Genomic DNA, 25,260 nt, shown 5'->3' with positions numbered 1-25,260 from the left:
TGAGGCATAAGTAGTGTTTAGATGCCATAAGATGCAGATAGACATCTAGTATGATGTACAAAAGCACCTAAACAGATTAGACACTTTCTAAAAATCCCAGTAGATGTCTATCTGCATCTTTAGGTGCCTGAATACCTTTGGAAACTCTGTTACTAAGTGACTCACAGTCACAGCTCACAGACACACAGGAAGTCTGTGGCAATGCACGCAACTGAACCCCAGTCTCCCAAATCCTAGGCTAACACCCATATTTCTAAATCATCCTTTCTTTCTTCATCATTTTCTTACTTCATAACTGTATCTCTAATGTTTTTCTCAGCAGTTTTGCCCCAGTACTTAGGTAACGCTCACCAGCCTACAGTTCCCTTGGATCACCCTTAGATTTTTTTTTTCTAAGATAGGGTACAATGCTGGCTACTTCTCACACTATTTATAATGACTTAACACATTTTTAGTAGCCCAGCTGCTTGAGTCTTCCGTGTCCTCAATCTCTTGTCTAAATAGCATCTGGTTCTTGTGACTTACTGTAAAATACTTTTTTGAGGTGGGGGGATGATGATAGTAAAACGCTGTAGGAAAAAGCATCACTGAATAATTCTGATCTATATTCATTGACTTCCATTGCAATCTTTCTCTTCATTAAAGGGTACATAGAATGATGTGTGACAGCAATTATTACACTGGAAAGGACTGGAACACAGGACAATAGCAACACAATAGGTACAACTAAATCTCAATATTCTCTCTCAAACAGTTGAACAGATTTAATCTACTAAACAGAAAACAAAACAAATTCCTCTTTAGGATGAGCCCAAACATGTTAGGTTTCATCCCAACTAAACAGTTTTTAGGAACGTCTGAGCAACTGGAAAAGAAGGGATCTCAGACTTAATTATAGTGTTGGCTACCATGAATGCTATACTCCACAAACACAACATGAGAGAGGATCATGTTAGAAAGCTAAGATCCAAAAGCAGCTGTAAATTATAATCTATCATTTGGAAAAACGTCTTCCATGAAAACCCTAGTGACTTTTACCAAGCTAAAATAATTTAGCCAGGATCAACAGGTACCATGATTGATAACAAAGTGATTCAGCACAGACAGCTAGGAGATTAACCCATTTTTAATTTGCTGAAAGACGTTCCATAGCCATCTGCATGCAAGAAACTGCAGACTAGACTTGCAGGCCCCAATGTGGATCTCCTTGATCTATGCACAGAGCTAAGGTGTGAGGGATCATCTTGCACTTATTAATAAGGCAGATACTGAAAGCAATGCATTATGGGCACTCTCAGCTATAGCAGGAGACACGTTTGTCATTAAAAAGTCAATATTTCAGATAGACAAGCTGGATGTGGTAATGTCTTTTATTAGACAAACTTCTGTTTGTGAGAAAGATAAGCTTTTCTGCTGACACAGAAGTCTTATTCAGCTCTGTGTCAGCTCAAGAGCTCAGCCACCTTGTTGCTCTAATATCCTGGGGCCAACGTGCCTACAACATCACCGCATACAATATTTCAGTTAGTTATCTTAATTACCCCATTGACTTCAAATACTTAGACAAAGAAACCACTGCATCTCAGATGCTTCTGTGTAGTGTTGATTTTTAAACAGTGATGACTCCTGTAATTTAGGCCAGAAGGTATATAGAGGGAGGTACCAAGGTACCAAGGGAAATTTGTACCTCTAGGAACCATCTCCACACTTTGTTATAAAGAACATAGCCATGCAGAAGTAGGGTGAAACTGTGTTCGTGGATGCATTATGACTGATTTCTCAGACTCACTTCTTGCAAAATTTCAAGGGCCCATTCCCCTCAACCCCCACTGATCAACTTAAAATGTCATAGTATTGCATACTAGACATTTCACGTTGAAATACTAGGGGAAACATCTATGGCATCGTTTACCTATGTAAAAAGAAGCCAAGAAGGATAAAGTAACACACACACACCCTTGTATTACACAGAATGCACCAGGTCAGACAGGCATAGAAGCAGCCAGGGATAAATGCACTCTCTTTCCACTACCGGATATAACACAGATCTGTGCCAGGTGTTGAGATGCTCAATTTATCCACCCTGTTGTTGGGCTAAAGCAAAGGGTCAAGCATACCCCCTTCAAGGGGGACAGCTACCATATCCCTCCGCAGAATGGGAGCATGTTGTGGCCTAGGTGAGAGCGGTCTCTTGTCACCATAGGACTGCTGTCACTCAACATAAACAGGCAACGGAAGAATGCTAGACTCAATGGACCCAATGCCTAAAACCTGAGAACAGTATTTAACTGAATGATTATTAGCTGGTTACTCTTCTTTAAAGAATGGTGGCTTGAGGAAAGAAAAGCCACAAGGAGCTACAGGCATCAGCGGTCTGTAACACGATCTCTTGCTTGTTAAAGGACAAGCACTTTCTTTACACAAATCCTTAGGCAAGAGCAATTACTGAAATGGGCAAATAAATTTAGTCACAGGCCAGCAAGTTTAGCCAAGTCAAAACTCCTGTGAATCAAATATTCTGCAGATACATTAATCCTCACTTGTTTTATATGTTGGCTTAGAATTAGGAAGGGGAATCAGGCTAATTGGAGCTATGCAAAACTTGCTGGTTTTTGCGTGTGAGCTGAAATGGACTGAGTGTATTTCATACTGGTTTGCAGCCCTTTATTTTAGCTTGGAGTTCCAAGTTCATCTGCAGGATATAGGGTTTTTTTAAGTTTCACTATAATTGCCCTCCAGACAAGCCCTTGGAACCTTGCTGATCACCCTCTCTCTTGTTTAGGTGTCTTCTGGGATAGAACTACAGTCTGCAACACCTTTCATTCCTCTATATATGTCTGAGGGGAAGGGACATGTATAGTCTGACTTCTTTGGGGTGTCCCATAGATGCAATATAGCAGGATTTCAGAGACCAGACTGAGGTTACATTTTATGTAGGAGCCTTTTCTCCTCATTGCTGCTGCTGTCAGACTACCTGTCATCTGCAAGATGCCATGGGAGTTAAAGAGGAATAGGCTAGTTTGCCATGCACCTCCTTGAAGACGAGTTTGAAAAGGGTTCTCCTAAACCCACCAGGATGGAACTCCCCTGGCAAAAGAGTTAAAGTTAAGTGTGAGGATTGTGTCATGATGTGTGAGGATAAGAAGAAAGTAATGAGATTTCAGGTCTAGGTAGATTGTGCAAAACTTTGAAGACTACCTGCTAGCCCAGGTTCACAAACCAATTTCTAATATAAACCCAACCTATCGAGGTTTCACACCTCTCTAGTCCCAATCTAGAAAAACTGCAGCAGCATTAAACATTCCCTCTGTTCTCACTGTCTATTTATCTCCTTATCTTATCTTTCATGAGCGAGGAGGAAAGGGGTGTGCTTCATAATGTTGCAGTGGTGATGCATGCTGATGAGAATAAGACAATATTTGTTGCACGCATATGTAGTCTAGATAACACACCTCTGATCTAAATATTTTTTCAGTATAAAACTACTTGCTGGTATTTTGGTGGTACACAACGATTGTTGGATTTGAGTACTTCAACACCAACCATCTATAAATCTGTATTCTTTTAAAAGTCTTTTTGCTTACCCTAAGAAATGAAAACAAATACAGTAAAATTAAACATCTAAGGTTTGTTATTTTTTTTTACTAACATAGTATACATTATAACAGATATGAAACATATTCAAAGACTGATCAGACCAATGTCTTGTAGACATGGATATTCAAGTATGAAAATATTTGAAGTGTCTAACCCAGTTCATGCCATATCAAGGATAAAAACATTAAATAAATCCTATTATGTCAACTATAGTAATAATGAGCAACTACAGGTGTAATAAAGTTTAAGGCTAACCTTTTCAAACCAAGCTGCCTAAAGTTAAACTAAATTCATGCTTGGGCTCATAAATAAAAGTGGCCTTCTCTTCAGAGGTGCTGAACACGTGCAGCTTGTACTGACTTCCTTGAGAACTGTCAGGGCTCAGAACTTGAGCTAGTTGGGAAAATGGGGGGGGGGTGTTTCCCCCCAGTGGAAAACTTTGATTAAATGAGATTTGTTTTTCTTACAAATTTTCCATGGAAAAACTAATATTTCTGCTGAAAACTGAAATATTTTGATTTGGAAATACCAATGCAGTGCCTCATGCTCCCATTCTCAATAAGTCAGGCTCCCGGGTTGGACTACATCTCCCATTATGCACCACATTGTTCTAGGTGAGAAGAGGCAGTGCATCGTGGCAGTTCCATGGGTGTAGAACAGCGGTTCTCAAGCTTTAGCAATCCGAGGACCCCTATTTTGATTTAAAATTTTTCAGGGACGCCTCCCACCCCGCTCAGCCCTTGCCCCGCCCCTTCTCCAAGGCCCCGCCCCCACTCCATCCTCCTCCATTGCTCGCTTTCCCCCACCCTTACTCACTCTCACCAGGCTGAGGCAGGAGGTTGGGGTGCAGGCTCTGGGAGGGAGTTTGGGTGCAGGAAGGGGTGTGGACGCCGGCTAGGTGGGGCTTACCTTGGGCAGCTCTCAAAAGTGACCGGCACATCCCTCTGGCAGCAGCTCCTAGGCGGGGGGCGCCAGGCGGCTCCACATGCTGCCGCTGTCCGCAGGCAGTCCCCACAGCTCCCATTGGCTGCAGTTCCCAGCCAATGGGAGCTGTGAAGTTGGCACTCAGGGCAGGGGCAGTGCATGAAGACCCCTGGACCCTCCACCCTAGGGGCTGCAGGGACATGCCAGCTGCTTCCCTGTGCGGCGCAGAGCCAGGGCATGAAGGAAGCCTGCCTTAGCCTTGCTGCGCCGCCCCCCTCTCCTGAGCATGCCCCATCCCTGCTCCTCCCCCTCCCTCCCAGAGCCTTCTGCACACCGGGGAACAGCCGGGGAGGAGGAGTTGATCAGCAGGGCCCACAGACACCCTAGAGTGCCCTTGGGCACCCTTAGGGGTCCGTGAAGCCCAGTTTGAGAAATGCTGGTGTAGAATGTCATGGGAGATTAAGCCTGGCTGGGGAGCTCGGTCCATAGAAGGAAATAGGAGCAGAAGGTGCTTGAACTACAACTCCCATGACGTACCACAGCAGCATTTCACATTCAAAATATTTTGGTTTTCTGCTGAAAACGTCTCACTTTTCAAACATTCAGTTTTTCAATGAAAAAAAATCAGTTTTCCTGCAGAAAGCAGATACTTTTCATGAAAATTAATTTAGTCAATAATCCAATTTGCCATCCAAAAAACAGTTTTTATGGAAAATTTGACCCTTCCTACTCAGCCTCTGAAATCATATCACTTTATTCTCATCTTTATTGAAGTCAGTACAACAACAGTGATTTATGCTGCCTGCAGATCTGGCCCCTAGGTTTCAAAATGATGGCCTTTACCTCTAGCTGCTCAGTAATCACCCCCACTGATATAAAATATACACAGTATAATATGGATTAGGCCTTGTGTTGTCCTGAAGTAGGGATCTCAATGCACAATCCCTCTTTTGGCTTCATGCATCTTTGGTGCTGAAGTTTAGTGATCATTCCTAATTTATCAAACTAAACACTACATGAGCCGTAACCCCATCCTAGATTTGGCCTGTGTTTTGGTACGTTGTCCACCATTATTTTGCTATATACACCAACGTACTAACCCAAGATGCTTTAGTTAACATAAAAGAATGTCTAAAACTACTTGAATAGTATTACTAAATGGTTAACAGCATTCTCATAATTCTTGTGACACCATAGCGATAAGTGCTCTGTTGTAACACTGATTTTTTCAAACTGACTTTAAAATATTTGAACATATATTGTAAGAATTGTAGGGAAAAGAGCAATATCAGTTATTGCTAATCCTTTCTAAAATACATTTTAAATTTAAACATTTAAATTCAAAGTATCAACAAGACCAACTCCCTGTGGCAACTGATAAGTCTTAAACCCTCTTAAACTCTCCAGTAGCCACATTATGATGGCTTAAGTGACACAAAGGTGTTGGGTTGTTTTTCAGGCAGGAAATGGTCTCTAAGTAAAGAGTAAAATGGGTCAGCCCACAGGACTGTTTTGTGATCTCTTATAGAAAACCACAATCTTTGAACAGGAAAATCCTAGTGAGTACTGAGGACGCTGTGGGTGAGGCTACAACTATCTTCCCACCTCAAAACAAGAAGCATTTGAGAAAAACAGATAAGAATCCCCCTACAGAATGTTTTCTTCAAAACTCTTGGAACTCATTTTTAATATAAAGCATTTTCTCAATTGCTTTTTTGTCCCCAACTCTTGTGGGCCTTGGAAATTCTCTGAATTCAATGTGATTTCTTCCATAATCAATATATAATTTTAATGTAGTAGAATTACACAACAGTTTCATTTAATGTCATATATATATATATATATATATATATAAAGAGTATCCAAATGAAATTTTTGCAAAATGGGGTATTCAAACATTAAATTAATCCAATAATGCAAAAGCAAACTGATCTTGGAAACACAAGAGGGGTTCCTACACCAAAAATATTTAAACACTTCTAACAGCTCCTTTTATTCCTCCTGTTAGGGCTTGAAATATTACCAGACACCTACTAAATAGAAGCTGATATGAAAGATGGAGGCAGGGCTACCAGTAAGGGTTCAAGCATCTTGGCTGCTGATCAAAACTTTACAAATCAACAGCAGTGGGAAACTGACATTCTTGTCAGTTTCACTCCTTTCTAGGTTCTGTTTGCAAGGGTCATATTGCTCAATGCTGTATCATTTTCACTCTGCTCCTTCTTGGGAAATCTATGAGCAGTGGAAAAGACTTAAAATGTTTGCAGACTCAGGAAGACAACTCTGTATTAGTAATATTCTGTTCACATTTGGAAGGTTATCTTTGCTTGGAATACATATATAATAAAAGCTTGCATTCTGCATAAACTGATGGTGTGTGCCCTTTCACTGACAAGGAAAGCTTCCCTCTCACTAGTGGTAATCAGACAAGTCAATTTTTCAAGCTAACAATTTTCTTTGACCTAGAAGTGATTCTGATAGGTTCCATTCCCTCTCTTTGGCCATTCTTCCTCCACCCACTTCAGCAGCACTTTCACAACATCCATTCTTTGATATAATTTACACAGATCAATCAATTGTTCCACAGTCCTGTCACTGTTCCGCAACAAAAATTCCAACGTAGGGCTTTGTTGTTTCTGTTCCAGGAAACACAATTCGTCATAGGTCATTCCCCATTTGCTTGCAAAATTTCTCCAGTTTTTTACTGTAGGGTGGCATGGATCCAACTTTATTCTCATTGTGTACAACAAGTCCTCATCATTGAGCAAGTCACTGATGGTTGGAGCATGGGACAAACATAAGGAGCAGGTGCCATTTTCTTTGCAGGAGCTCCTCATATCTACAATTATAAACATTACATTGAAAGGTTAGAATCTGTTCTGTTTTCCATGGCTTCTTTTTATGGCACAAACCCTCAGGCACTGCTGAAGAATATCATGTTGCTTAGAACTATTTCTGAAATAATAATGGGGATATAAAGTTTCTTTCCCTATTGAATTAAACTACTTTTAAGTTTTGTTGATGTTTCTCTTTGTTGTACACTGAAGATAAAACCAAAGAACAATAATTTTTAAAAATATACACATTCATTTATAACAAGGGTGTCAAACTGATTCCACTTTTCACTATGATGTGAGGGCTGGGCTACATGGCCTGAAGAATTTCCTTCGCTTTATGGAAATTGCCATAACTTTCACTTGCACAGCCACCAGTGCTATACAGAAAGGATCTCTGTTAACATCTCATCTAGATAAATGTTACGATTATGTTGGTAGATGTCACAGCCTGGCTTAGTCCATCCAAAAAGCCATCTTTATAACAGTGCAGACTTAAGAAAATATTTGATGGTCTTCTTTCAGTAAAGATTCTCTTTGCTAATGGACACACACAAAGCAAATGCCTAATATTTCCAATGATACTAAAGTGCACCTTTCTGTTGTGTTCTGTGAAGGGAGATTATTTCAAATATATGTAACTGAGGCAAATGCTTAGAAAAGTATTCACTTCGAATGGTATTCCTATTTTCTTCATACAGCTATAGAGCAGACTGAAGCTCAATGAATTACTTTCTGGATATGAAAGTATGGTGGTGAAATATTCTTTATCGTAATGACACCAGAGATTGCCATTTAAAAGTCTTCCAGAAAGAATCAAAAGGGTCCTAGAGAGACACTAAAAATGTAACTTCTATTAGTTTGTGCAGTAACAGCCTAGAAGAAGGCAAAAGCCAGCATTAGTAATATTGACCTGCAAATACTTTTTATTAGGCCTTACTCCATCAATCAGGACTATTGTGTGAAAGTATGCTAGGATACTTCTTCAACAGTTAGGCTTTTGGGGGGAAATGGGTAAACCTTTAACTTTGCCATGTAATGGATGAAGAAAGAGAGATGCCCCCATGGTCAAACTAACACTACAACAGAAAGGTGGATAATGTGCACAGCTTATAACCACTTGACCTTTTAAAACTTCTGTTTACCATACAAGTTTGAAAGAGGAATATAAAACCAACCATATTCAAATTAAGTCTGGAAAAACAGATGCTGCAAGAGGAAGTATTAATCAAAAGACTGATGGAAATAATGAGTCCACAATATCAAGGATTGGTTTAGGTACAATTAGAATAGGAGACGTGAATGGTTTAACTATAAAAGGGCAAATCATATATTCAAAACCACCTACTCTCATAGATAATCCCACTTGTTAATTATTTTCTATTTTTAGGGACGTCCCCAGAGCTGATCTCAGTGTCAGTTGGGTGTGGCCCTGCCTGTGTGTGTGCTGGAGAAGGCTTAATAGCCTGGCTCAGCCAGACAGGTAAAAAGGGGGCCCATGCCGGCAGAACAGGCAGGCTCAGTGGTATCTCAGCACATCAGGTGGCACCTTAGGGGGTCCAACCTGTCACAGTGTGCAACAACACAGTTTTATGAGAATGCATAGTCACCCATGGAAGGGATGCACAAGCTCTCATGACCTAGAATCACAGAAATGTAGGGCTGGAAGGGAGCTGGAGAGGTCATCAAGTGCAGCCCCCTGTGCTGAGGCAGGACTAAGTGAACCTAGACCATCTCTGACAGGAGTCCTTTGGTCTGGAATGGCCGACAAGGGATGACCACTTGATAATTACCTGTTCTGTTCATTCCCTCTGTGGCACCTGGCATAGGCCACTGTCGGAAGACAGGATACTGGGCTAGATGGGCCATTGGTCTGACCCAGTATGGCCGTTCTTATGTTCTTATGTCTGTCAGACCTTTTTTTAAGAGCCTCCAATGATGGAGATGCCACAACCTTTCTTGGAAGCTTATCCCAGAACTTAACTACCCTTTTAATTACAATTTTTTTCCTAATAGCTAACCTAAATCTCCCTTGCTGAAGATTAAGCCCATTACTTCTTGTCCTACCTTCAGTGGACATGGAGAACAATTGCTCACTATCCTTTTGATAACAGCCCTTACCACATTTGAAGATTGAAATCAGGCCCCCTCAGTCTTCTTTGCTCAAGACTAAACATGCCCAGGTTTTTTTTAACATTTCCTCATAGGTCAGTTTTTCTAAATCTTTTATCAATTTTGTTGCTGTCTTCTGGACTCCCTCTAATTTATTTAAATCTTTCCTAAAGTGTAGTGCTCAGAATTGGTCACAGTACTCCAGCTGAGGCCTACTAGTGCTGAGTAGAGGGAGACATCTCTGCTTTCAGGCATTCCATAAGGCCTTGCAGGTTTTTTTTATAGCTAAATATAAAGGTATATAAGTAATACCGCTTTTCTTGTGATGAAGTCAATGGGCCAAATCCTGCTCACTTTACTCAGGTATGAGCAAAGCTAACTCCATTTGACCTAACTGAAGTTCTCGCTGTGCAGAGAATGCATTATTGGCCCCTATCTTAATTTCATCTCATTCTGCTGTGTGTGCTCAGTGAGGTGAATTTCATCAAAAAGAAATTGACGAGCAGTTTGTAGCTATCTATAAATCAAATAAACTTCTGGCACTATGCCCTGCACGGAATATTAAAAGCAAAAGAGAGAAGCCTCATATACTCTGGATCCCCAAGCCTTTCTAGGTAATTCTAAACATCACCCTCACAAAGACTTTTCTGAAGAAAATCTATCATAAAAAATAACTACATACATATATGGTAAAGCCAATAAATTACCTGAAAGTGATTCTCCAGTATTGCTTTGACTATCACTCTCTTTTGGCTACAAACAAAAAGTAACCTTGAATTAAAATCATGTATTCAAATAACACGCAATAACTTTATTGATCTAGTTTACCAAGTGGAGAGTCAGTTTAGAAAGAAACTGACTTAACTGATTAACTGAACAGAAAATACTTTTTGTGCGTGTGTCTGTGTTTCCTGACAATTTGCAAACTTTTTATGCAACATATTTACATTTTGATTCATCCTATGATATAGGGTTAGAGTTTTAAACAGTTCTTGCACTGACCTATCATTTTCACTCTCAGTAGTGACAGGTTTGTATTAAACTATTTGTGAACAGAACAGAAAAGAACAGCACCTTGTATGTAACTATAAATCCCTGCTTATCAGTCTTGGGGTTGCTCCCACAGAAATTCATGACAGCAGTGGATAACATGTTAAGTGAAGACATCTACAATCTTCAGGCTAATTTCACCTCTCAGTTACACCAGTACAAATTGGGAGTAACACCTTACTGTTACACTGGTGTAAGTAGGGTGACCTGATGTCCTGATTTTATAGGGACAATCCCGATTTTTGGGTCTTTTTCTTATATAGGCTCCTATTACCCCCCCCACTCCCTGTCCCGATTTTTCACATTTGCTGTCTGATCACCCGAGGTGTCAGTGACCCCAGAATTGGACCTTCTGGTTATAGACATGTTGAATGTTAGAAAACTGTTGAATGACTCACTATCCTTATGATTATGCAGTACCACACTCCATCTTGTATATTTGGAATAGTTCGTGCTCTCTCTCCCATGCTATCCTGGCTTGTTTAATTTTCCTTAATGACATTTTATTGATGTTAGTTCATTAAAGTACTCAGTGTTTGAAAATGGTAGGTTAGGCAATGTACAACTGTTACAAGGTGACTTTCTGGCATATAGGCATGAAATATTATTGCAGAATTGCAATTAAGAGTCACTAACATGCCATAATCTTGGGGGGAGTCCTTAGAATTTTTTTATAGAGTACCTACAGCTTTTCAGTGATTCAGATTGTTTGACTTAGAAGATTTCCATGTCCCATTTTTTTTATTAGAGGGTGGGCCAGATCCTCAGCTGGCCCACTGTCTGTTGCATGCAGCAATAAGGGATTGTTCCACTGACTCTATGGAATTTGGCAGAGCTTCTTTAAAGGCTTTTTAGATACAGGAAATAGTTCTAGACAAGGGCTGGAATTGAATATTTCTGCTGGCTCAGTTCAAAATCTTCTTTCTTTTGAAGCTAATGTGCACTCAACTGCTTTTTGTCAGCTAATTAAATGTAGAGAAAATAATGTAATAGTTTGAGGTGACAACATGTGTCATTGCAACATCTATATTCCTTGAAAGCAACATCTAACACCCAAAGGAAGGCACTATGACCCTGTGGCTGAGGCAATGAGTGAGGGAGTAAGAAGACATGAGTAGCTGCCCTCACTCGTTGTGTGGGTGCAAGCAAGCCCAGATAAAATGGTTTGAAGATGAAAGCAGAAAGGGTTTCCTCTTTAGACAAGTGCAATAAAAGACAGCAGACTTTTGTATAGTGTCATTCATTCAAAAGTATCATAGAGTACTTCACTGCATTTTGCAGGCTGTGCATGCAAATACAAGTAAACTGTGTAGGTTACAATACATCATAACAAGATGCCCTATTCCTACTGACACTGTATTATTAAATCCATTACAAATAGTTGTGCTTGGAAGGATTAAGATTATTATTTGTAAACGTCAATTTCACCATAGAGAGACAAACTGACAAAAATATATTTCCATTGATAAAAATCAAGATTTACAGATAGGCAAAGAAAAAAAATGCTGCTTGAGAACTTATTCCAGTTTCATTTAGGGATATTTATTTTGTACATTTTCATATGTGCTGTTGCCAATCTGGGTTTTAACGGTTATAAAGCTTTAATTTTTTGAATCTCATATCTATTGTCATTACATAATTATTGTTTGACCTTCCCAATTGTCTGACACATCCCATCACTTCCACAACTGTTAAAATTTAAATGCATAAAAATTAAAAAATGCTTAAAATAATCATTGATATTGTCCATCAAAATTATAAAAAAATAAAAATTTGATTTTTGCAAAGCCTATAACCAGTATAGGTAGTTTCAGCTGATGTGGTGAACACATATACACACATGATCTAATCCAATTACAGGGAAAGTAAATTTGTACAAGATATTCTATCAAAAATTCCCCACATTTCCCCCAAAAGGGAACATTTGCATGCTGTTTTCACTATCTCCCCTGCCACACCCACTACTGCAGTGGGCCGGATGGTCACAAATGCAGATGTGTTTACAGATTTCTTTCTGTTCTCTAATGCACAGTCTTCCACATCACAAAATGATCACAGTGTTTGGTACATGCTCAAGAAAGGTTCAACAATGGATGCACCCCCCATCAAAGTAAGAGGAAAGTACTTGCCATCTTCTCCAAGTACTTTCCTCCTCTTACCAGCATCATTTCAGCTGTAGCTAGATAGAATGTCAGCCCGGGGCTTTTCATTCAGCAGCTTTTAACTCAGGATCTTGAACAATGACTGTCTAAAAACGTTGGCCAGAACTGGATGTCTTGCTCTTCAACATAGAGATAATTTACAGTCATATTATGATATGAATCTGGTTGAGAAGTGTCTATGAGAAAGTCAATGGGTGTTTGATATATCGGAATTTCAGTTTTGCCAACCCAAGCATTGAAAAATTGAGTCTGGCCCAAAATCTGGAGAGTAAATTAAAAATCATGTTTTTTTTTAAAAAAATATTAAATTTGGGTTCTTTTTATTTGTCTTATGATTTCTGAGCCATTAGCGTGCACTCAAGTATATTTTCATATTTTTTTTCCTGCAAACATGAGGCCTCAAATCTATTTTTTTTTAAAATGAGAGCCGAGATACTCATGTAAGTGCTTTCAGAAACTGGGGTTTTAACATCAAAAATCTCAAGACTCATGATCAAATCATGACAGTTGGCAATGGTAGGACTGCGACAGCATGGGCAAAGAAGGAGGTAAAGTTTTATTTCCCATGGACTCAGAGTCCTCATTTTTTTTTGTTTAATAAAAAAATATTTTCTTGTAAACTATAGGATTTCAAAAGGCCACTTATTTGTGACATACACATTTTTTATTTTAGCAGTTCAGCTATCTTCCACATGTCAACTCTGAAGCACAGAGGCTTATCCAACATCACTTTATTGCAAAGATATGTAACTGTCCATTAAAATATTGCTATTTAACAGGACTATTTTATTGCCCACTAATTAAAAAAACAGCTTTGCTTAGATTTGCAGTTATACATTTGTCTTATGTGTTTGCAGAGGGACCAGAAGAACAAGCTACCCTCCAGGCAAGATAGGCTTTTAGAGGGCCCTACAAATCTAAATCCAGTGAAACAGCTGTATAGTGAAGTGTTTTGTCACTATAAAAAGCCTTCATTATACCCAGTTTCAGTATAATAGAAGAGGGACTCTCAGGCAACAAATTTTCTCCACTTCATGATAAGAAATCCCCTTCTCCCCATGAGATAGTGCCAATCTGTCTTCTCCTCTGCTCAACCCAAAAGAGAAAATCCCCAGGAATTCAGCCTCTAACACTATCTGGTAGGTGATAACTGTGACATGCCAATGGGATTTGCACAGTGTTGCCCATTTACAGTGGAACATTAGAGTGAAGCTTCACTGTGGGAAAAATACTCTCTCAAAGTCCATGTATAAGGACTTGATGCAGGGGAGAAATAAGATAACCCCAACCCCAACTCCGAGGCTGCTCTGCAATAACCACTTCCCTGGTTGCAAACCTCATCTAGGGGAAGTGAAGGCTGGAGGAAAAAATGATGGCTCTGTATAGCTGTGAATCCACTAGCCCTGTTTTTAATCCTATCCCCCATATCAGTGTGAAAGGAATTCTGGTAGAACTGGATTCTGCAGCATGACCCTGCCTGGGCTCCAGGCTCCCTGCCCACTCAGCACAGTGGAACCACATCTGTTCTGCCGCAGGCTGAGTGGGGATGGCGTGTGGGGGCAGGATTTGCCCTTGTCAGAAGAGTTCAAGCCTGGATTCAAATTGAAGCAATTTTGGATTTCCACTGCACTATAAGTACAATGTCACTAGAACTAGGTTCACTGTAAACAAAACTCAATCCTAAGCAAAGGAGTCAGCACAAGACCTATTCACCACTCAAGTCCCACTTAAGCCCCTCAAATAGGGCTTACAGAATGCATAGGCTTTGTGTATAGAGTACATTTCACCCAGCATTCTTAAATGGATATTCTATTTCCAATCTCATTTTACTGAATGACTCCATGCAGTCTAGAGAAAGTTGTGATTAATATTAATAGCTTTCTTTCATCAACAAAAATAACTTTAAAAGCTTAGTTTAATATGCACTCATGGGTTTCTCAAACAGATAGTTTAAATTTGAAAAGCATTTCCCTTACCTGTTGTATTAGGTCAGAATCTGATGTAAGACTCCTGATGTTAATAGATGCTATTTCCAATGTAACTTTATCTGTTAGGTACTCCTCATCTAAGGCAAAGAGATTCTGAAATGTTGGTCTTTCACCCAAATATAAGCTTAAGTAACAAGACTCTCAAACAAAAAATATGGCAGACTTCATACAAGTCTAACACACAAGATTTAATCGCATACGATAATGGGTCATTGGGAAATGTAAAATGGATTTAACATAATCTTAAATTGTTAATGACTGGACTGTGCAGATAGAAAGCACTATCAGAGGTCACACATCAGGGTATATGTAAAATGTTTACTCTGCATCTCCAACACACTATTATGGATAGCAGGGCTACATTCTTCCTTCAGCAGATTGACCAGGAGCAGCACCAACATAGTGTTTACCCAGCCAATAAATCAAAGATAGCTGAAAAAGTGAAAGTACTTGACAATCAGCAAAACTCCTTTCTGCTTTGTTTTAATGACTTTCTAAAAATTCTCGATATTCTGCCTTCTCCTCTCCCCAAGTTTGGATTATGCTCATCCTGCTCCGGACCCTTCCTGAAGCACACGTACCCCCTCCTCCCCCCAGGTTTTACTCACTGCACCTTAAAAACTGTCTATACACCTTTGTGAGTATATAGAGGTGGGTTGAAATTCACCCTTATGAAGAGGGACAGCACAAAGTCTATTTACCTTTCATCTCCAACTTAGGCTCTGAAAATAGGAATTAAGTGATACATAAGCCTTTTGCCAGTTCTGCGCATAGGGTTGAATTTCACTCTGTGATTAATAAGGCCCCAGTTCAGCAAAGCATTTCAGCATGTGTTTAACTTTAAGCAAGTGTTTAAATCCATGTTAATTGCTCTACTGACTTGGGATGAACTGCTGACTTGTGGCTGAAAGGAGGTTATCCTAGACATGTCAGATTCCTCCAAGACTCTTATAATGTTGAACGGCTTTTTAGCGATAAAAATGCATATGAGTTTATTATTCTCTCTAGCAATAAGACTCCTATTAAGAAACAGTGGAATGCCTCAACTGTTCTTATCTTTTTGAATACTCTGGTTAGAGGAACGAGACATATATACTGGCTTCCTTACCTCCATATCCCCTTCTGGTTTAAACAAACAAACAAAAAAAGTAAGGATTTTCTTTTCTTCTTTCACTTAGAATTTGCCATTATTTATTAGACTATTGATCCCTAAAATCCAATAGCCTGCCTCTGACAGCAGCTGATATCTGACACAGATTCCTTATTGATGATCTTGAACAGGGTTCAAAAAAGAACTAGATAAGTTCATGCAGGATAGGTCCATCAGTGGCTATTAGCCAGGATGGGCAGGGATGGTGTCCCTAGCCTCTGATTGCCAGAAGCTGGGAATGGGCGACAGGGGACGGATCACTTGATGATTACCTGTTCTGTTCATTCCCTCTGGGGCACCTGACATTGGCCTCTGTCGGAAGACAGGATACTGGGCTGGATGGACCTTTGGTCTGACCCAGTATGGCCATTCTTATGTTAGGATTCAATGGCAAAGAATTCAGCTGACATTACAAAAGACAACCTCCAAAATTTCACTTGATCTGTTCTTTTGGCTGTTGCCTCTAATATTTGGGTGAGGCGGTAACTATGATGAAAAAGTGAACTTGGAGAAAAAAAAAATATGGGCCTAATCCTGAAAGGTGATGAGTGCCCTCAACTCCCATTAAAGTTAATTAACTTTAATGGGAGTTAATTAACTTTAATGGGAGTTGAGGGTGCTCAACATCTTGCTGGATAAGGCCATATAATTATTTTTAAACAAGGGGCCAGATCCCGTACCCTATTTAGATAACATTTACATTAAAGCCAACTGGAATTTTCCCTAAATAATGACTAAAGAATCAGGCCCATAAACCGTATAAAGCAAACTCTTGTAACACATTTTATTCACTTATAGATTCAGCAACATTTATAAAACTATTTTTTTTTTTCCAAATCATGTTGAATAGTGATGAAAATTCAGTCTCTCCAGCAGATCAAAAGGCCAATATCTAAGGAACAATCTAAGGTTAACGTCATACAGTTTCCAAACCCACAACAGTGCTAGACTTTTGAGAAAATTAATTATAAGGAAAATTTTAGACTGCAGAAGTTTACAGAATATTAATAGGTGTTTCACATCACTTCCCATTCTCAGACAGGAAATGCTAAGCTCCATTAATACTTTTATATCTTTACACAGATCATGATGAAACTTCCTTTCAACAGAAAATGCCACAATTTCCATTTCCCTTCAATTTTACTTGTAATTAATTCTATTAAACATGTAGCATCAGATTTTAAACAGCTTTGAAACAGTTACATGTTTATTTAGAAATCTGATTTTCTTTGGAGGGGAAGATACAATGAACTAATGCCATAAGAGTAAGAAAAAATACAATTTAGATAGGAAAGCTATAGGGAAATTAACAAAATTTAAGAAATTTTAAGAAAAACCACTTTGAAGAGGTGAGCAGTCTGCCTGCAACTGAACAGGTTCAAAGTACTATACCCTTCTCCCCTCCAATCTATTCCCCTTCTCTTGGTATTCTCAATGGCACCTCATTTCTATTGCTGGCTCCTTCAAGTCTCTTAAATAATCCTCAATCCTCCCTTGGAACCCCAGTTTTAGTTTACCCAGCTCATCAGTCTTTACCCTAACTTTTTCAACGTCTCTTCCCAATTGGATCCTGGATCCGTCCTCAGGCTTTACATGCATCATAGGATTCAGAACACTATGCTTGGAGGAGTACTGAGGCTCAAGGCACTCTCAAGACATTCCTTGGAAGGAAGCCTGCAGCAGGGTCTGGGATGCAAAAATAAAAAAGAGGGAGAGGTCAAGGGAGCTAGTGTGGTAGAAGGATTAAAGGCTTAATGATGGGATTGGTTGCAGGGCTCAGGATTTGATCAGTGCAGAAGTCCACTGAATATTTCTGGGCTCCCAAATGAATTTCTGATCACCTGCAGACACACAGGTAACCCTCTCAAAGCCATTTTTCAAATATTTGTATTTCCCTCTAATCTGGGAATTGTGTGTGTGTATGTGTGTGTGGCATTGGCTTATTATAACTTCCTTCAAAGTTGAGAACCAAGATCTTCTGTTGATATAATCAGCTTTTAGACCGAAGCTGAGCTCTGATGGCAAACACCAGAGGTAACATTAATAACACACATTTAAAAAAAAAAATCATTACACTGCATAAACTGTTACAATGTAAAAATACAGAACAAATGAATAGACTATTTCCGTGTGTTTCGTATACCTATGTACTACAATAATGTACCATATTTATAATAGCTGGAGTTTGCTGTGCTTACCTTTAGGTAGCCGTGTATCTTGGACAGGATACTTTTCTCTCTGTCCAAAAAGACCAAGACATATGTTTGTTATTTCCAGTACTTGATAAAAAGTACATTGAAAACTTTATAGTTACCACTATGCCTTTTTAAAATGGCATTTAAGTTCACATCAATATAGTAATGAATGATTACAGATGGGCCAAACAGATACTAACACAGGTAGTCTGGGGATTATTTACAATCCTAAATTATATCGTTTGTTTTTGCTGCAGTTTCTTGAAATGCAATGTGGTTTAGTAGACTGAGCACAGGACTGGGAGCCAAGAAATTCTGAGTTTTAATTTTAGCTCTGTGCCAGTGGCCTCAATTTCTCTGGGTCAGTTTCTCAGCTTACTGGTGTGTATCAAGAGTAGCCACAATAATAAAGATGGTCCCGTTATTACAAGCATTCTTACTAAAGAACAATGAAAGGTCTCTTTGCTTGAAAATTAAAATTAAAACCTGATTAAAATGCAAAACTAAAATACAGCTACCCAGTTTATGGACATATCTGCTGATTTACAACACAAACATATTCCGACTTCTACGCTATAGTTTACTACGAGACCTAGACATCTGCTTGCTCCCACGTTACCTCTAGCAGCGTCTAAAGACAAGAAGACGCTTCCATCAGTTTTTTATAGACTCTCGCACCAAACAAATTAAAATCCTCCTCATTTAGAAACAAAATAATTAAAAAAAAATAACTTGCATTTGTATCAGACAAACATAATAACTCAGTTAGAGTTAAATTATTCCTTAAAGACAGTTGAAGATCAGAGTCTTTAATTTAAGCAATCACAAACCACAAAATGGCAGTAACGACCCCATTCCTACATCAAGGTCTGCTAGCATGGACCTGTGCAAAGTCCCATTTATTTCAGTGGGACTTCACACATGCTCAGAAGTTGGCACTAATGGATCACAATACAGGATCAGGACCTAAATTACTAAACTGATTTTCCCAAAAAAGCTACAGGCTAAGGTCAATATTTACACTTCTTCTCTGTTTTCTGCTGATACTTCGATACTAGGCTTCTGAATTGGAAGAAGTCCCCCCAGGAAAATAATAGTTTTCCCTCTCATTATTCATGTTGCTGCGTGACAAATCCACAATTTACAAACAAGATAAGGTACTTTTAAAAACACCCATACTGATACATTATACACTAATCTACTCTGGGCTGCATAATATATTTATCATCAGTCTCTTTTTTTATTTACTGTTACCCAGAGTAAACAACCTAGAGCCAAATTCAAAAAGTCCTTTTAAAGATTACAGAGCATTTAAATATTCTTTTTACCCAATATACTCCATGTGCCAGCATAAGATTTGCTTCTCTGAATATCCCAGGACACACCAACAAAGAAAAGCATGCAGTGAAGGCTGTAAATCTACTAGTCAGTAAAACATCTCTTCACTCAGTTCACCCCCACATCTGGCAGAGCCTTGTTTTTTGTCACATGCATTTCTAATGCCTTATCTAGCTATCAGCCACAACATTTAAAGGAAGCGCTTAGACTATATATAAACAATAATTAAGTTTCTGGGTGAAGATCTCATACCAATTTCTAGGGAGATGCACAGTACTATTATTACTGTTTGTACTATAGCATCACCTGGAAACCCCAACAGAGATCATGACTCCTGTATGATACATGACACTGTATAAGCACCTAGTGAGAGAAAGTCTTGTCTGAAAGAGATTACAATCTAAATGTGGGTTTCACCCATGATTATTTATTGATTTATTCAAGATACATATGATGTAACAATTCATTTTTTTAATTTACAAGTGAGTTGAAGTTATCTGCATAACATTTCATTGTGTACAATGGTGTTAATTACCTAGTAGACAATCATGTGCCCGGTTTCAGTCAAGCATACTCTTGGGTTTTTGAGAGCATCCCAGAATTAAATATCTGTAAAAAGCTATAAACTAAATATTAGATAACCAAGTATTAAAGTTATATTGGAACAAAACCAGACACACCTACCATTTCTAATGGAAAAGTGCTTGGATCTGTATCTTCCACAGGCTCTTTTGCAGCATGATCTGCCAGAAACAAATAAGTAAGCTTTTTCATGTTCCTCAAACTATGTCTGTTTGGTCACTCATGCACTTTCCCTCACCAGCTCACCAAGATGAAACTGTACATCAGTTACGCAGGAGTTCATTTACGATGGGAACACGTCATAAAGTATAAAGGGTTAGTCACAGGTGCTAGCTGACAGATGAGAAATTCTTGTCAACAATACCATCAGAGGTTATACCTGATAACAGGTAGGTGCAAATAAATATTTTAAATTATTATTTTAAAAATATCATAAATAGTTCAACAATAAATAATTAAACCAGAAAACAGCTAAAATGGATAAAACATTCCTTTCTCTGAATAGCTGTACTCAGTTGTGCATTAGCGGCCTTCTCCAAACAGGGAAATACCCCATATAAGAAATTAATAATGAAGAGGACTAATATAGTATTATAACAACAGAATATAGCTCAAAACTTAACGGGAAAGTAAATTTGGACTAAGATGAACTATATTTAGTGCTTCTGTTTTTCGGAATTTATTAATTTCATTGGGGGAGTATTTTTAGCAATTTTTGAATTTTTATAATGAGTAATGTATACTGTAGTATATACTCTAGTGAGTAATCTCTCTATAATGTTCCCTAGTGCACTTTAATGTAATATTGCTTCAATCGGTACTATGTTAAAGCGCACTAGGGAACCACTAGTGTACACCAGCAGGATCTATTCTATGCAGACCCACTGTGGTTCCTGGCCAATTGGAGCTGCGGGGGCAGCACTGGGGGGGCGGGACGCAGGGGATTTGCGTGAAGCTTCCCTGATTGCCCTGGATGCCTGGCAGCCCTATTTATACGGCATTTGGGAGCACGCCTTCCAGCCCTAGTTTCCAGACTTGTGCTGGTGGGGCTTGTGCAAGCATGCTAAAAATAGCTGTGTAGACATTGCTTCGATGTTGCAGCTTGGGCTGGAGTTTGGGCTGATCAGCTGTGCACCTTTGGGCTGATCACCTTGTGCTGATCAGCTGTGCGCAGAGAACACAGCTCCGCAGCACACGCGGGGCTAGGCGCAGCGGAAGCGGCTGCGGGCTCTCTCCACCACAGTCCGTGCACAGCAGGGAAGAAAAAGCCGCCCCGGCCCTGAGAAAACTTGCACCACTGTAATCACATATATGTAGCTCCCTCCTTGTAATATACCTCAAATGTAGACACTCTACACCAGCAGGTACTGAAGCTTACACTATTTTAGCATAATTACCAAATTAAACTACACTGGTGTAAACCCCCCTTTGTTTCAGTATAACTACATCAATGTAATTACACTAGTACAAATATTCTTAATGTAGACAAGCCCAGAGACATATTGCCCTAATAAACAATGAGGCACTGATTAGGCAAATGGGGTCCAGAAATACCATTATAAACATGATGGTGCATTACGTACAAGTATACTGCAGTGCATTACATTCTGCCTTTTGGTGAATCTGTATTTGAATCTGTTTACTTTTGGTACTACATCTCTCAGTTTGTTATAAAGGGTGTAAACTCTGCCACTGACTGGACAGAAGTTATTTAAGTGGAAATATTCCAACTCGGGTTTCTAATGGTATGCACTCATATTCATATTTAAGTGCCAGTGGTCATCAAGTTTGAAAATGTTGGCCTTAATCACTTCCTCAAGCCTTGGTTTGAAAGGATAAAAAAGGGGTGTGTGTGTGTGGTGGGGGGGAGATTAGATCGTATTAGCTAGCAAAAACTAATATGTGTTCTAAACTCTAGTGTAGACAGGGCATGTGCTAAATTCCACCAGCACAGAACATGCTAAACTGTTAGCTAACACGATTGGGTGTGGGGGGGACTCAGAGCCCTGCTTGTCTAGACAAGGCCAGGAGTCCTGAGTTAACTCCTATAAAATGGGTACAGTGAGTTAAAAAAAGGTAATGCCGCGAGATCCAGAATCCGCAAAACCTCCCTGGCACAGGCAACTTTTTGGACCTCTTTGTAATATCTTGTGTTGCACCTTTCCGGGTGCTGCCAGGTTTAATTTATTCATGCCTGAGCTAGTGAATCGTAAAGCACTGTGAGATCCTCAGGGGTGAGAGGCTATGCACATGCAAAGAATCACTTTTAATATTCGTCCAAAACTCTCCTTCAAACGCAATGTGGGGAGAGAAGGGGGGCTTGGCGGCCTCAGTCAAAAGCAGAGCGGCTTGCTGGGCTTACTTGTGCTAGCTTGAAAGTTTTCATAGGCAAAGTTTCCTTCGGGAGAAAACCTGGCAGCTCTGATCCCATCCCCAACGTGGCTGGACTAAGAGGGGAGGGGAAAGCCCCTTGTGCTGATCAGCTGTGCGCACGGAACACAGCTCCGCAGCACACGCGGGCTAGGCGCAGCGGAAGCGGCTGCGGGCTCTCTCCACCACACTCCGTGCACAGCAGGGAAGAAAAAGCCGCCCCGGCCCTGAGCAGAGTAAGGGAGGGTCAGCGTCCAGCCCGGGCGCCCGCTCGCGCCGCAGCTCCCAAGCGACACTCCCGACGCCCTCCTCCAGCCCTGCCCCAGCCGCACAGACCCGCCGCTCTGTCCTGGCCGCGCGCCGCCCCCGCGCGCGCTCCCGCCCCGTCCCCCGGCCAGACTCCAGCGGGGCGCGCGCACCCTCCGTCCCCGCGGGGCGTGGAGACTTTACCTTCAGGCAGAGGGTCCTGCAGAGAAGCCATCGGGCGGGTGCGTGGGGAGACTGGCAGCCGTGCTAAGCGGAGGCTGCGGATTAGTGTGTGCGCGTAACTGGAAAATCCTCTCCAGCGCGGCCGGGTAACCCCCCACCCTAATGCGAGCGGGCGCTACTGCCTCCCTCTCTGCTTTGCTTTCTTCTCCACTTCCTGGTTGGGTATTGAACGCAGGAGGCGAAGATTCTCTCCCGGGAGCGGAAGCTGCAGGTAGAAGCTGAGGCTGAAAGTGGGCAGAGGTGTGTACGTGCCTGTCACCTCTAGGGGCTTGTCCCCTGCCATCAACTCTCATTCAGCGTTCGTTAAAGCCAGGTGTTTTTCTTTGCTCTTCCTCTGTAGTAGTCGTTCTCCCCTGTGTATAGCTGGTTTTTATTTAGATATATACATATGCAAATTATATTCAGGAAAAGAGTAATAGAGTGTGTGTGTGTGTGTGTGTATATATACACACACACAAAGAGACACACACACACTCTTTTACTCTTTTCCTGAATATAATTTTCTCATATATATATAAAATTCATTATAAAATGGATTCTCTTGTGTAGGAGAGTATATTTATAGAAATGTACATATGTGTGTATATAAAATACATGAACGTATTTAATATTCCCAGAAATAAATTCTTCTCAATTATGCTAAGATAATGAATAAAAAATATATATGAAAATTATATTCAGGAAAAGAGTAATAGAGTGTGTGTGTGTATATATATAATTCTACTCGGTTACACCAAAATAAATCTACTAATCAATGGATTTTCACAGGTGTAACTAAAAGTAGAATTTGGCTGTTAATATATGTGTGTGTATATATATACACACACACACTCTTTTACTCTTTTCCTGAATATAATTATGCTAAGATAATGAATAAAATCAATACATTTTATTTTTAAAAATACATAATGTATATTAATTAAAATTAAATATATATTCCAGCACACAAAGCAATATAATATTGCAGTTAGGAACTGTAATAAATTTATTACATCACACTGTACAATCCAAGCATATTCCCTGATCCTGCAAATACTTACGGATGTAAATAACGGGGTACCTATATGCCTAAAGTTAAGGCCCTGATCGTGCCTTGTGATCCCCAAGGATTGACTGCTATGCCTATGTGGATCACAAGGCAGGGTCAGGGCTTTCAAATGTGTTTTCAGGATCTGGGCCATCAGACTAATTTTTAAGCAATTTTTTTAAAGGCTCTCTTCTTATCTTTGAGGATTTTACTGTAATGTGTGTTCATATAATATCTTTTTTTATTTTTGTTTTAGAAATCTCTGTCATTTACACTCACACAGCCTGTGCTAAACTCTCTCATTTGGTAGAGATTTTTTAAAGAAACTCATGTATGGGTTTAATATATTTAAAGGTAATATAGATTTCTTCAAATAGGTCAATAAATGGGATAATGTTCTTAATAAAGAATCTCATATGTTGTTATATTATATGTACATAAGTAGCTAAGATATTTCAGTTATATGTTAACATAGCTTTACATCAGTTGCTTTTGTACAATCAACATTTGTATTATTAATTAATCTATTTTAGGGCCAAATTCTACTTGGTTACACCAAAATAAATCTACTAATCAATGGATTTTCACAGGTGTAACTAAAAGTAGAATTTGGCTGTTAATATATAGCAATACAAGAAATTGCGTAGTTTTGTTTAATTGATTTTTTCCATATTCCATGCATGATAAAAATCTAAAGAAAACAGTAAATACTAAATTGTCCTAATTTTCATGTTAATTTCAAATACAACACTTGAACCTATTTTTCATATTTTCAATAACAATTCTTAGCAATTTTTCAATGTCTCAGTTTTATGGATCCTTGAATTCTAATAAAAGAAACAGTTGTAGAGAAATTTGCTTCTGTGTTGTAATTCCAATCCATCCTCCCAGGTCCATTATTTGATCCCAACCCTGCTTCTACTGAAATAAACGAAAGTTAAGCCATTGAGTTAAATGGATACAGCTCTGGCTCCAAGAGTGTTCAAAAATCCCCGTCATTGGTGTCACTTGTGTATTTCTTGGTGATTAACAAGCAAAGGAAAAGTGTTTGCTTGAGTCATATAATTTGAGTCTCTTCATCAGATTTCTCATGCTACTGGTTGGTTTGATGATTCCCATGTAATTTAACTATTGAAAAGTACTCCCAGAAAATGGTGAATTTCCCTTATTTAATAACCAGATCTTAGTCAGCAATAAAATTGCTGACTCTGCATCCTCATCCGGGAAGATTTCTTTTGAAGTACAAACTTTTTTCTGACCTAGTAATCAAGCTAAGATCTGGAAAGAAAACAAAACTTGTTTCTTCAACACAGATCTGCGCCAGTGCTAGATCAACGGTGGGAATCTCCCCTACAATTTTCAGTGGTAGACAAGGATATACTGTAGCTAAGAATTTTCTGGATTCCAGGCTTGCTAAGTTTATGCCTGAGCAACAGGAATGC

The 25,260-nt window shown here is 39.5% G+C and overlaps 1 protein-coding gene across 2 annotated transcripts; it reads right to left on the bottom strand.

Moving 5' to 3' along the window:
* Positions 1-6,318: 6,318 nt before the first annotated feature.
* Positions 6,319-23,172, bottom strand: EDARADD (EDAR associated death domain). Of its 2 annotated transcripts, XM_037895293.2 has the most exons (6): positions 22,753-23,172; positions 20,035-20,093; positions 18,016-18,055; positions 14,656-14,744; positions 10,175-10,220; positions 6,319-7,360 (listed from the first exon to the last, which is right to left on the bottom strand). In XM_037895293.2, the coding sequence occupies exons 1-6, from the start codon at positions 22,781-22,783 to the stop codon at positions 6,984-6,986; spliced, it is 642 nt and encodes a 213-aa protein (XP_037751221.1). In that variant the 5' UTR covers positions 22,784-23,172; the 3' UTR covers positions 6,319-6,983. The 2 variants fall into 2 exon arrangements, with proteins under 2 accessions (XP_037751221.1, XP_037751222.1); XM_037895294.2 differs by lacking the exons at positions 20,035-20,093; positions 22,753-23,172 and adding an exon at positions 19,341-19,450.
* Between the last annotated feature and the right edge of the window lie 2,088 nt (positions 23,173-25,260).

This window comes from Chelonia mydas, chromosome 3 (assembly GCF_015237465.2).
Source record: "Chelonia mydas isolate rCheMyd1 chromosome 3, rCheMyd1.pri.v2, whole genome shotgun sequence".
NCBI classification, from domain to species: Eukaryota; Metazoa; Chordata; order Testudines; family Cheloniidae; genus Chelonia; species Chelonia mydas.
Note: the sequence above shows the minus strand (reverse complement) of the source record. Positions and strands in the feature narration are given on the sequence as shown.

What these genes read in the sequence shown, in the direction of transcription:
- EDARADD (XM_037895293.2), bottom strand. Translation starts at nt 22,783, where the DNA reads ATGGCTTCTCTGCAGGACCCTCTGCCTGAAG. An exon ending in AGATACACGGCTACCTAAAG is followed by an intron (nt 14,745 to 18,015) that starts GTAAGCACAGCA and finishes TCTTTGCCTTAG; the next exon opens with ATGAGGAGTACCTAACAGAT. An exon ending in ATTCTGACCTAATACAACAG is followed by an intron (nt 10,221 to 14,655) that starts GTAAGGGAAATG and finishes TTTTGTTTGTAG; the next exon opens with CCAAAAGAGAGTGATAGTCA.